Raw genomic sequence first — 12,240 nt, 5'->3', positions numbered from 1 at the left:
TGGCTGCCTATAAGTTCATCACGGGGGCACAGAAGGGAATTGGTGAGGTTTTATTCACCAAGGCGCCCCCGGGGGTTACAAGAAATAATGGCCACAAGCTAGCAGAGAGCAGATTTAGACTAGACTTTAGGAAGAACTCCTTCACAGTTAGAGTGGCCAAGGTCTGGAATGGGCTCCCAAGGGAGGTGGTGCTCTCCCCTACCCTGGGGGTCTTCACAAGGAGGTTAGATAGGCATCTGGCTAGGGTCATCTGAACCCAGCACTCTTTCCTGCCTACGCAGGGGGTCGGACTCAATGATCTATTGAGGTCCCTTCTGACCCTAGCATCTATGAATCTATGAATCAGTCTCTCTAGACTGTCTTTAATTCTTTGATAAATTCTTTTCCTTATCTTTATGTTAATGAATTCCCCAAGTTATATTCTATACTCTAAGAGTCAGCTCAGCAGCACCATTTAAGAGAGAAACTCTCCTTATCCTTTGTGATTGAGATGCACTGAGATGACAGATACAGCTGAGAATCACAGTGGAGCTAATCCTGTTTACTTTGTGCATGCCAGAATCCCTCTGACCTCCAAAGGAGGTTTCATGCACACAAAAAATTAAGTACTTGTACCAACTTCCTATTTCTACTAAAATACTGATTATATTGCAATTATGCCTAAAAGATCAGAACCCCATTTATAGTAGGTGCTATAGAAACACACAATAAGAAATGGTCCCTGTTGCTAAAAGCTCACCTATTGTATTAGAAGTGTTCATTGATATTTTTACATTATCTAGCACACATCTGTCCATCTTTTTTGGAATGATGGCTGGATTGGATCATGGGACTTATCATGGACTATACAACCCACCTCTGGCAGTGGGAGAAGTAGCAATGGCATTCACCCTTGAATGTTAATCACACTGCCACCACTAACTTCAGTGCTGAAAGACATCCCTAACAGGGATATTGACCTGGAAATTCAGACCAGTATCATTATGGTTGACAACATCCCCCTTCACTATGCTGCTGCTGAAAAGTGTCCCCAGCAGAAATCGCAGCTTGAAAATTCTGTGGTGGGGTGAGCAACAGCAAAGTTAACCACCCTTCTCCCTCAGGTGCTGGTCTCACTGACACAGCAGCGCCATGCGGGGATTAATACCACCAACCCTTGCCCTGCTGAAGAATTTCTGGGCCTGTGGGCCATGATTTAACCACTAACAGGCCACCATTTGGACAGCCCTGAAGATTTTAGTACAAGCAAATAGATCCCTGCACTTAAAAGGTGGATGGTCTAGATGACTTAGTAGCCCTTTTCCTTCTCTAATTTCCTTTCATGTTTCCCATTCATGTCATATTGTATTGGTATTTGATATCACAGTGTTTAATTTCCTTTTCCTTAGGTATTAGCTAGTCCTTTCACAATTGAATTTTATTGTGTGTCTTGGTCATAATTCTAATGCCCCCTAAATCTCCTGGTACTTTCTTGTGCTCTGTGGAGTGCACAAGACTTTCTAATTTGGTATCATATGTGGTTTTTAATGTGTAGTTTATTCCTTCTTCCAAATCATGCATAAAGATGCTAAATTAGACCAAATCTAACAGGAGCTCAGTGGTGTCCCATTGGATAGTGTTCACTAACTCAGTATACATTACAGCTTCTTATCCATTTTTGTGTTTAGCTCTTCAGCTAATGCTATTTCTACCCATTTCAAATCCATTTATATTTCAGGCCCATTGAATTAATATTTCCATTGCAAATTAAGTATAGTAAGTACTGTACTCAACTGTAGGCATAATACAGATTTTTTATTATCTTTAGCCATTTGTTTTGTAGCTAAATAGCAAGGTACTGAATATGATGTTTTCTTTGTTTTATGTGCATGTTTGCTATTGCATGTTATTCTGTTAGCTCCTTTACATAGTGTGTGTATAAAGAAAACATCATATCCAATACCTTGCTATTGGAAATATCAGATGTGATTTTGGTGAAATAAGAGTTTGGGGAGTAGCTTGGTTCTGCAGATTCAGTGCTGAAATTCAGAGCAGACAAATTCTGTGCTAAACTGTTCCATCAGCTTTCCATGTGATTTTTCCCAAGTCATTTAATCTCTCAGTATTTTAATTACCCAAGGCCAAATCCTCAAGTTGTACACACATAGGCTAAGTACAGACAGTCAAAAAGCCCGAAGCTGAATCAGTTAAATTTTTACAGACTAACCTAAACTGCATAGATTGAACTAATAAACAAGTGAACAGACATTCACTTTTGATTCTGGAAATGCAGCCACATGGCTGCAGTGGTTCAGGCCAGAAGCCAGGGGACACTACAGCATGTCTTCCTGTTCAGCTAGAACAGACAGCTTGGGCCAAAGCTAGTCTGCCCACCCAGTGAGAGGGGGTTTGTGGGGGAGGTGCAAAGCATCCTGGGATGCTGGAGGACTGTGAGTTGACTTGAATCTGGAGGGGATCTGGGCAAGAAGTTAAATAAACCAGTTTAACCTAAATCAGTTGGGTCTAATACTATATCTTTCCAGGTTTATCGTAAACTGATTTTGGCCATTTTGAAAGCAGTTTATGCACACTGAACTTCTTTTGTGTTACAGATTTGAAGCTACTTCTGATCACTTATACCAGTTTATGTGTAATTTCTGTCCCTAGCCATAGTCACTTAACTGCACAAGCACACATGCACACAATTAGGAGTTGACACTTGCACACAAGTAGGAGTTCATGCTCAACCTGTGGGTCCCTACTTCACAGCTCAACAGACTGCACTATGATGTGTAGTTATCCAGTTGGAACAGAATTGCCTAGGCACTAATGTAATGATGTTTCACTGTAACTCTTGGTAAGTCCCAACACTTTTGTCAGAAAAAACACAAAGAAAAACATCTAACAAGTGTTAGATGGAGGAGAGAAAGAATGAGGAGGGTCAGGGACAGTACTATCTTATGCCAGAGTAATTTACTCTGATTAAATGCTGATGCTGATGGTGGGTGTAAATTGTGCCCGGTCAGCCCAGCTAGCTGGGCGCCAGACTCCTGCCTGCTGCTTAGCCATACAGCTGTGCACTTCCAGCACCCTTATCCCCCTGCCAGCTGCTCCATCACCCAACATAGCTGCCCGGGGCTGAACAGTCCTGGCATAAACTGCTCTGCCCTGGCTCAAATTGCTGCTGTTCTGGGCACATGTGTAGATGCTGTGCCTGAGAGTAGTTTGCTCCAACTCAAACTGCTCTGGAATTTATTGCTTCACATTAATTGTATGTGTAGATACATTCAGTGTGTGTTCAGTATGAGGGAATAATTTATCTTTAACAGGCAAGCTTTTTTTTACCACAGTATCGCTACAGCTTATTGATAAGGAAGTGGAAACAGAAATGCCAAACCCCTGTGTGATCCCCTTAAAGTTTAAATTAGAATGTGCAAGGCAACAGAATCAAAAGTTGATATCTATGTCTTGATCACCATTTTATTGTATGGCTTATTTATTCTACAGCTACAGTATTTAGTTTCTGTCCTTCATATTGTAATTAGGATTCATGACCCACATAAACTGAGAGACAGTATTTTGTATTTTGTTTGTGTGTATGTATGTTCTGAGGGGAGAGGAGGCATGGCAGACAGATGTAACATTTTGTATATAGGTCATATTACCCCTCTTAATTCACATCAGTTTATTGTTAAGACCTTAGGCACCAGTCCAGGATAGTTTGTCTGTTGCCTTATTAGTGTGAGATTATATCCCCCTTTAGCATTAATTAAATGAGATGCATTGATTTGTGCTGATTCTACAAAGCTCTCTATGGCTACAAGGCTTATGCAGGGGATTAGAAAGGGCTATCTGTGTATCATTGAATATTTTTGCAACAGATGTTGGGAGTATCTATGTGAAACAAGGAATTTTTTTTTTAATTGTTCATGTGCCTGACAGTCAAATCACAAAATGTTACAAAATGTGGTCTTGGCCATTCATTTATAACTTGCTTAATTGATAACATTGTTATAATCTTTTTTTTTAATCTTTTTTTTCTTTTTCCAGTATTCACAAGCTACAGCTCTGCATATCTAAAAAAGGAAAATTGTAGGCATAGAAGTTAAGATAAAATATTTTATTTTGCCTTATTTGTTTAAATTAACCACAACCTTATGAAACACATTATGTTCTTTCACACAAACCTCTAATCCAAGTCTACATACAGCAAAATACTAGGTATTTAGGCCCTCAATACTACCATTAAAGTCATTACAAACATTATTGGCAATGTTTGTAATGACTTTAATGTTGAGGTATGGAAACTTAGACATACCTCATCTGTTTGCTAACAATTTCTCTGTATTTATACTACTAGCTTTCATACGGTTTGTATGCTGCCCTGGAATAGATCACCCCATGCATTTGTGACAATTTTGAATGAACCTCTTTATGGCCTTATTGATGGATAATAATAATATAGCAATTGCACTGTGTTAAATTATCAGTTTAATAATAACTTTTTATAGTAGCTAGTAAGTCTTCAAGGGGAATCCTGGGGGAAAAAAAGAAACTATCACTCCATGGACATTGTATAATAGTCACAAATGTAACCACTCCCAAATAATGAATGTGTACCTTTTACATTTTAAAGCCAAGAGAACTTCAAAGAGCCATGTTTTTCTCTAAGTCTCAAAAATCCAAAGAAGTGGGCTGATGTTGATCTCAAGGATGAGGACAGGTGTACAGTCCAAGTACTGTGTTTTTTGAGACGGTCATAAGACACAAGACAGTTCTCCACTTTTGAACGAAAGAAACCAACCAAAAAAGAGTCAGATTGTATGCACTGACATGTGCAGCGTTCAAAAAGAGAGGATCTTAGACCAACTACATGATGACCATGTCATCAGGCAAAATATGAAATTGATGTAAGCTGCTGTAATAAATGACTCCTCATACCCTTAAATGACTTTATGTTACCACCCCAGGTGGTTACCTTCCCTAGTTTTGAATTCTTCCCAAGTGGTAGTGGCTGAAAGGCATTTAGGATCAATGATGTGTCAGTTATAATAGTAGACCTGATGTAGTAGTCCTACTCTAGTTCATACTAGTTGTCCACTTCACAAACTTATGATCCAGAAACACCATCTGGTGGAACCAAATGTAGACAAAGTAAGGAACACTGCATTGGGGAGAGAGGGTAATTACCCACCACACCCCAGTACCCTTCTAGATCCTTAAAAATACCTCTTCGTTCTTCACTTCAACTGTGTCTCCTCTTTCCTTGGGGGAAAATCTGCAGAATGAAACCTGTAAGAAACTTGGTCTGGCCAGAGGAAAGGCAGCTGAAGCAGGCACCTGCGTGCTTCAAAGTGCTACCATTTTGTTGGGATATTTTCTGACTTTTGGTTGTTTGCTCCAGTTCTCTCCCTCCTTCTTGCTCTATCTTGACTTTATCTTCAATTCTCTACCTCATCTTCACCTGCCCTTCCAGTTCTGTCTTTTTCCCTATACACTCCCTCCCTTGCCTCCCCTTGTCTTTCCATTTAGTTTATTTCCACATAAATAGGGATACACACCCTTGCCTCCCCAAAAAATCAAGTCTTCTGTGTGGAAAAGCTAAGAATAGATGCTATCTAGAGAGCAGATGCTGCCCCATCACCCTTTGAAGAGTAAAGAAATATAATGCTTCAGTCCTGCAATCCTGTGTTTACAGAATAGTTGCTTATATTGGATGGCCTACCAAATCCTTTTCTGAAACATGTTCAATGACCATTAAACAAACTAGAATGTACTGTATTATGAATCTTATTGAGATTAAATACGTTGTAGTAAAGACACAATTATAGCTTTATTACATTTTGATTTAAAATATTTGAACTGACTGGTACAAGTACATAGAGATATTTACTGAAGTGTATTTGAGATTAAAGATTGCAGCAGCACAGATTCTTTTGTCATTTTGTGGAAGCATTTTACATTTTAAAGGCAGCTGAATGTAATTATAATGTGTTACTTATGACTTGCATCAAATAGTTTTTATCTGATATCCCTCTAAATGCAAGATTGCAAATTGCTGCTTGAGTTTTTTAACATACAATAATCCGCAAATATTATTTAACTTAGGTGAAAAATTCTTTATAGTTCTATTTTGGGTCAATGACCAGGGAAACAAGGATAAATATGTACTAATCTGGTAGTCAGTTTAAGAAACTATATAATCCTACAATTTTTTCCTTGTCATAGATTTCATAGACATTATGGCTGGAAGGGACCTTGGAAGATCAAGTCCAGCCCCACACCCGAAGGGCAGGAAGTCAGCTGGGGTCATAGGATCCCAGCAAGATAAGCATCCAATTTACTCTTGATGGTGTTCAGTGTAGGTGCTTGTACCACCTCCGGTGGCAGGCTGTTCTAGACTTTGGGGGCTTGGACAGTAAAGAAATTCTTCCTTATGTCCAGCCTAAAACGGTCTTGCAGTAGTTTATAACTGTTCGACCTCGTCATCCCTTGGGGCGCTCTGGAGAACAAACGTTCCCCCAGATACTGGTGGTCACCCCTGATAAACTTGTAGGTGGCCATCAGATCACTCCTGAGCTCCATGGCGCTCAGCCTGTCACCATAAGGTCTGTTTTCTTGACCTCTGATCATGTGTGGGGCTCTTCTCTGGACTCTCTCAAGCTTCTCCACATCTTTTTTGAATTGTGGAGCCCAAAACTGGATGCAGTACTCCAGCTGTGTCCTCACTAAGGCCGAGTACAAGGGGAGAATGATGTCCAGGGATTTGCTTGAGAAGCATCTATGGATGCAAGCCAGCATTTTGGTCGTTTTACTAGCCGCAACATCGCATTGCAGACTCATGTTCATCTTGTGGTCAATGATGACCCCCAGGAACCATTCCATCTTCCAGACTCTGATATATTTGTGTTACTTATTTCAGACCGTGCCTTTATTTATGACTGAGGCAGATGGTAAGGATCCCATTGTGTTACAATCAGGAAAGTTAAAATACTTTAGCATTTCATATAAAAGCCTGTGGTCTTTCTGAGCCAGTTTCTGTTGATTGATCAAAGGTAATCACTAAAAAAAAGAATTATTTACCTAAAGAAACATTCATTTGATTCTTCAAAACATTAATTGAGAGAAACAAATTTAACAAATTACTAAAGTTGTGTATTACTGTTAAACATGTGTAGGTCAGTGTGGACAAAAATATACAAAGTTAAATTCAAAGTTTTTTAGGTAACACATACAGGAAGTTAAAATAACAAGTAAATTAAAGGTGAGATATATGCTAGATATTATAATTTTGTTTCTTTCAACTTTCTTGTAAAATTCATTTTCAAATTCTATTTTTCTAAATAGATAGTATATGGTTTTACACTGATCTCAACTCATTGGAAACACACATCTGGTGAAAATTTACAATTTAGTACTTATATACAAAATTTAACCTAGGATGAGGCTATGAAATCAAATACATCTCATCTTTAAAACTAACCCAGAGATGTCAGGTAAGGTGAACCATAATCAGTCTCATCCATACTGCTTCAGGGCAATCCATGTCATTGCATATTGTATGCTTTCAAACATATATTATGTCTAAGACAATATACCTTTCATAAAGTATTATTTGATAAATCAGTCAAGTGACAATAGTTACTTGATGAACAAGTTCATAACTCAGTTCAGTAAAGTTGTTGACATCTAAAAAGATGATGCATTCTCTGAATAATCATTGTAGATCTGCCCAGTTTGGGAGAGGCTCTGCACATGTATTTAATCATTTAACATTTTCAGACAGCAGCAAGCTATAGAAAACAGAGCTAGAATTCAGAGCTTTTCTGAATGTGTAGTAAAATGCTCATGCTCTAACTTTACAAAAACTCTTTTATTTCTATTGTGCATTGTGTTCAACACAAATTGTTGAAAAGTATTTATATATTTATTTGGAAATAAAATCTATTTAGTGGCCCTGCATCTTTACATTGCGCATAAGTATTTGGCGTTAACTGACTTCAGAAACAATCAGAAAAGACAGAAAACTGATACCTTGCAATTCATATAGAACTTAACATTTCAAATATAGTTGCAAACATCACAGTTCATAAAGATGACATCAAGATGCAGTGATGAATAAAAAAAGTAATAGAAAATATTAGGCTGCATAAGGAATGGAATAGTAAAAAATATTAAAACATGATATCACCGATATATCTGTCGAGGGGTAGTCTTATGTGAAATACTGTGCTGTTATTCAGGACCCAGATTGAAGATGACAAAAGTAGTGACTTGTTTTTCTTGTCCAGAAGGCAAGCTTCACCGGCTTGGGAAGCTAAAATGAATGTCATGCAGAGGAGATTGTGCAGATGTTCAAAGAATGATCATGAGCACACCCAAACCTTTCATGTTTGGTTTACCCTTAATTCGGTGTGTGTGTACTTGTGGGTTGGACTGGATTGAGGCATAGGCAAAACAGATATGTGCCCAGAGCCTAGTAAAGTACTGACATCAGAATCTAAGTTTTTAATGTAAATTTAATCTGTGAGTGATTATAGCAGTGATATCTGGCTTGGTCTTCAGAGAATATCTACCTACAATCTCTACAGTAAGGAAGGTACCCCTATAACAAGGTGTGCTCAACAGCATTTTCAAAACAGATTAATGCCCTGCTGCTCTGGGAACTTAAGTTCCTAAGGGAAAGGGAAGCATGATTTCTCCACTGATCTCAAATGTTCCCCAGGTTCCTAACTGTTTGATTAGTTTGATTCCATGGGTCAAGGTGATAACATAGCAGCAGTGACTCAAGCACAACTCATTGCACTAAAATATTGTGCATATCATCATCATAAAAAAATCCCCTCTGTTTTTGAATAGGGGCTTTCTTTGATCAATAGCCCTAGAGAATAGGTAATAGTTTTAACATTTAAATTATCATTAGGCTTCTCAGGTAACACCCTGTAGAGAAAATGAAAGTCTACATCTTTCAGAGTTAGTATTTCTGGTTTTTTGTGGATTCAGGTGGACATTGCTCTGTGCATTACACTCAAATCATGTTTTCAAGTTTTCTTTACAACCATAATGCTTAGCATGGTCTTTTAGGCCTTTGCAGAACAGGATGGAAGTCTCAACAATAAAAGTACAGACTTCGCTCCTTGGCAGATGTTACATGTGCTGTGTGTTATATGCACGTATGATGAAACAAATTGTGATTTGCCAACAGGCCACAAATTAACATTAATGGGGTTACTTTGGATGAGCAATTTCTTTGTGGCTGATCCACCATTTTTATTCAAGGATAAATTGGTTTGATGTCTGACATGCTAGTTTCTCATATGATTCTCACATATAGCACATAACAAATGCAATGTCTGCCAGTGTCCTCATTTAGCATGATGTGGTACAATTCAAGTCATACTATTATCTGTGGAAGAGGGAAAAGGGAGGGGGCAGTTGAAAGTGGATAACAGATACACAGGCTTGGAAAGACTTCTATATGCAGAGGAATTGAAAAGAGTGGGATTGCTTACTTTAGAGGAGAGATTGTGAGGAATCAAAACACAAATATTCAAACTAATGAATAGTATAGAGAAGGCTAATATGTTATCTCATGATACAAGAATTAGGGACATTCAATCCAGCTGAAAGACAACTAACTTAAAATCTTGACCAGACAGCCCTGCTGATGTTGTGAGAATTTTACACTGTATATGTGGCATGCTTTAGAACTGCATTACAATTAATTTTTTTTAAGTATGTCAACTGCATATGCAATAGCTTGTACTTTAAATTGCATTTACCAACAATTACACTATGGAACATAAGATGCAACAGTTTTTCATCTTCTTTTTAGAGACAGTCTGCATATATTCAGGAAGACAGCTGCAGTAAATGTATGGTGGTAACGGACTTTTTATGGTTTCTACTGTAAATGTTGATCTAAACTACACAAACTGAAAAACTGTGGCATATTCTTCTTTTGTAAAAAATAGGTTCCCACTCATTCTGTGAACAGAAGCAGTTTCCCCATGGTTCTCCCTATACATTCAGCCTCTTCTCTCTCCAATTTCTCAGGATGCATGTGTTATCCAAATGAAAACATTTGCTTTCCCCTTCAATTGTTGTATGCACAACTAGGGGCAGATTGTTGTTAATCTGTAGGTCTTTATTGTGGCAAGCCACTCTCTTTTTTCTAGCCACGAATGGGCATAAAAAAAGTGTTATGTTCATTCATTTCACCGTTGATAATACACACATCTTTTGGTCCAAATAGACTGTCAACATAGATACAATGGCAGTGGATTTACTTAATATACCCCTGTAAAGAGTTATAACTAAACTGGAGTCTGGGATTTTTAACATAGCTATCATCTGTGCAGTATAAGAATGATGGAACAAGAGACAGGTTAGTGTCAATTACACTCTAGCTGTCAGAAATTTAGAATGTTGAAACCTGGTGAGTATGAATCCTAATCAGATAATATTGAGGATGTTCAGCTGTTATTCCAACATAGACTCTAGCTGTATGTGTCAGTTTCCCACAGAATTTAATTTAGCCCTAATGATGAAGAAATCTCAACATTCACATATCACTGTCAAGTCAAACTTTGGACACTTTAAATGAATTAGACTGAGGCTTCAGGGGAGAAGTGGCAGAATGACATGCTGAAGAGATTTCACTTTCGTTTCCTTTCACTCAGGTTACATTGAGGAAGCCTGCATAATTCCATGTCCCTCGGATTGCAAGCTCAGTGAATGGTCCAACTGGTCTCGATGTAGTAAATCCTGTGGGAGCGGGGTAAAAGTTAGGTCTAAGTGGCTCCGTGAGAAACCATACAATGGCGGTCGGCCTTGTCCCAAGCTGGATCATGTCAATCAGGTAATTTTTGCTCACTTCTATGTTATTCACTTATTTATCTTTTCTCTATTCCACAGGTGTAGTGCATTAATCAAATCAATTAAGGATCCTTCCTTTCTGAGCAACTAAGTAATACGCACTGAAAGTCATAGAGAACAAAAAGTCCTCAGTTGCAAAATGAAGGCTTTTATTCTGGGGCGTTTAAAAGAACTGTATACAGCACGCTGCATTTTAATGGTAAACTGTATAGGGCCCCATACTACCAGATTTCATGTTCTGTGAACTACAGATATTAAAGATAAGAAAACAAAAATGCCCAGAAGCCCTCAAAATAGTTATGTTCTCCTTAGTCCTTTCTAGCATCCCTCGGTCAAAGTAGTTTTAGCCTTTTGGAAGAATTTATTTTAAATTATATCTGTTGAGATTGAAGCTTGTACTGATGACTAAATGGATGTTAGAGTCCTTCCTTAAGCATCAGGCAAACAATGTTAGCCATGTTAGTTTGAAGTCAGGCAGAAGGCAGGTTAGAGTGGGACATTTATACACAAGACGATTTTCGCCATTTAAAGTGCATTAAAGTCATCAATTAATAAATGTGCCAGACTTTAGAGTGCTTTTAAAGTGACAGAAGTTGCCTTAATTAAAGCTGGTTGGATGTATTTTAAATGTAAGATGAAATGTGGTAGTGTGTGTCAGAACACCTAATTCAACTTAATTGCATGTGTATTTAACCAGGACTTTTTAAGTGGTAATTACTAATTGCTACCACCAGGTGTAGCTGGCTAGCTGTACAGCAGGGGTGGGCAAAATGCGGCCCAGGGGCCAGGTGTGGCCCGCCAGGCCATTCTATCCGGGCCCACAGCACCCCTAAAAAATTTAGAAAATTAACATTTATCTGCCCTGGGCTGCCTGTCATGCAGCCCTCAGTGGCTTGCTGAAACTCAGTAAGCAGCCCTCTCCCCAAAATAATTGCCCGCCCCTGCTCTACAGCCAGCAGCCACCGGTATCAGCTTGTTTCAAATCATTCTTCTCTGTGTAACTGAAAAAATAGAAACCAAAAATAAAAATAATCATCTTTATCTATTTATATATTTATTTATTTATTCAAAACATACCATTAGGTGGGGAAAAGAGAGGGCAAAAGGGGGAACCTGGGAACCAGTCTCCCCACCCCAAGTGCATTACAGTCAGGGCTCCAAGCTCTGCTTTGTGGAGCCTGCAAGGGAAACCTTCCATTGGAGAACACCCCCCCACAAGACCTCTTTAAGTCCCAGCTAAAACCCTAAGTGCAGCTAGAATTCACCCCGCTCCCCCAGTGTTGCAAGTGGAGCTGACACTCTGGAGCAGAGCCAAGGCAGAAGTCCCAGCCTGAGTTGCAGCCCAAGCTCTGCTGCTGGGAGCAGGAGTGGTGGTGGCATAGA

The 12,240-nt window shown here is 38.8% G+C and overlaps 1 protein-coding gene across 9 annotated transcripts in view; it reads left to right on the top strand.

Annotated features, from left to right (window-relative positions):
* THSD7A (thrombospondin type 1 domain containing 7A) overlaps positions 1–12,240 on the top strand; it is a 555,303-nt gene that overhangs the window by 489,782 nt on the left and 53,281 nt on the right. For all 9 annotated transcript variants that reach the window (XM_025212153.1, XM_025212155.1, XM_025212154.1 and 6 more), the window contains one exon: positions 10,662–10,840. In XM_025212153.1, the coding sequence (XP_025067938.1) occupies positions 10,662–10,840 (179 nt within the window). The remainder of the gene's footprint in view (positions 1–10,661; positions 10,841–12,240) is intronic.

This window comes from Alligator sinensis, unplaced genomic scaffold, assembly GCF_000455745.1.
Source record: "Alligator sinensis unplaced genomic scaffold, ASM45574v1 scaffold938_1, whole genome shotgun sequence".
Classification (NCBI taxonomy): domain Eukaryota; kingdom Metazoa; phylum Chordata; order Crocodylia; family Alligatoridae; genus Alligator; species Alligator sinensis.
This window is presented reverse-complemented; position numbering and strand designations above follow the sequence as displayed.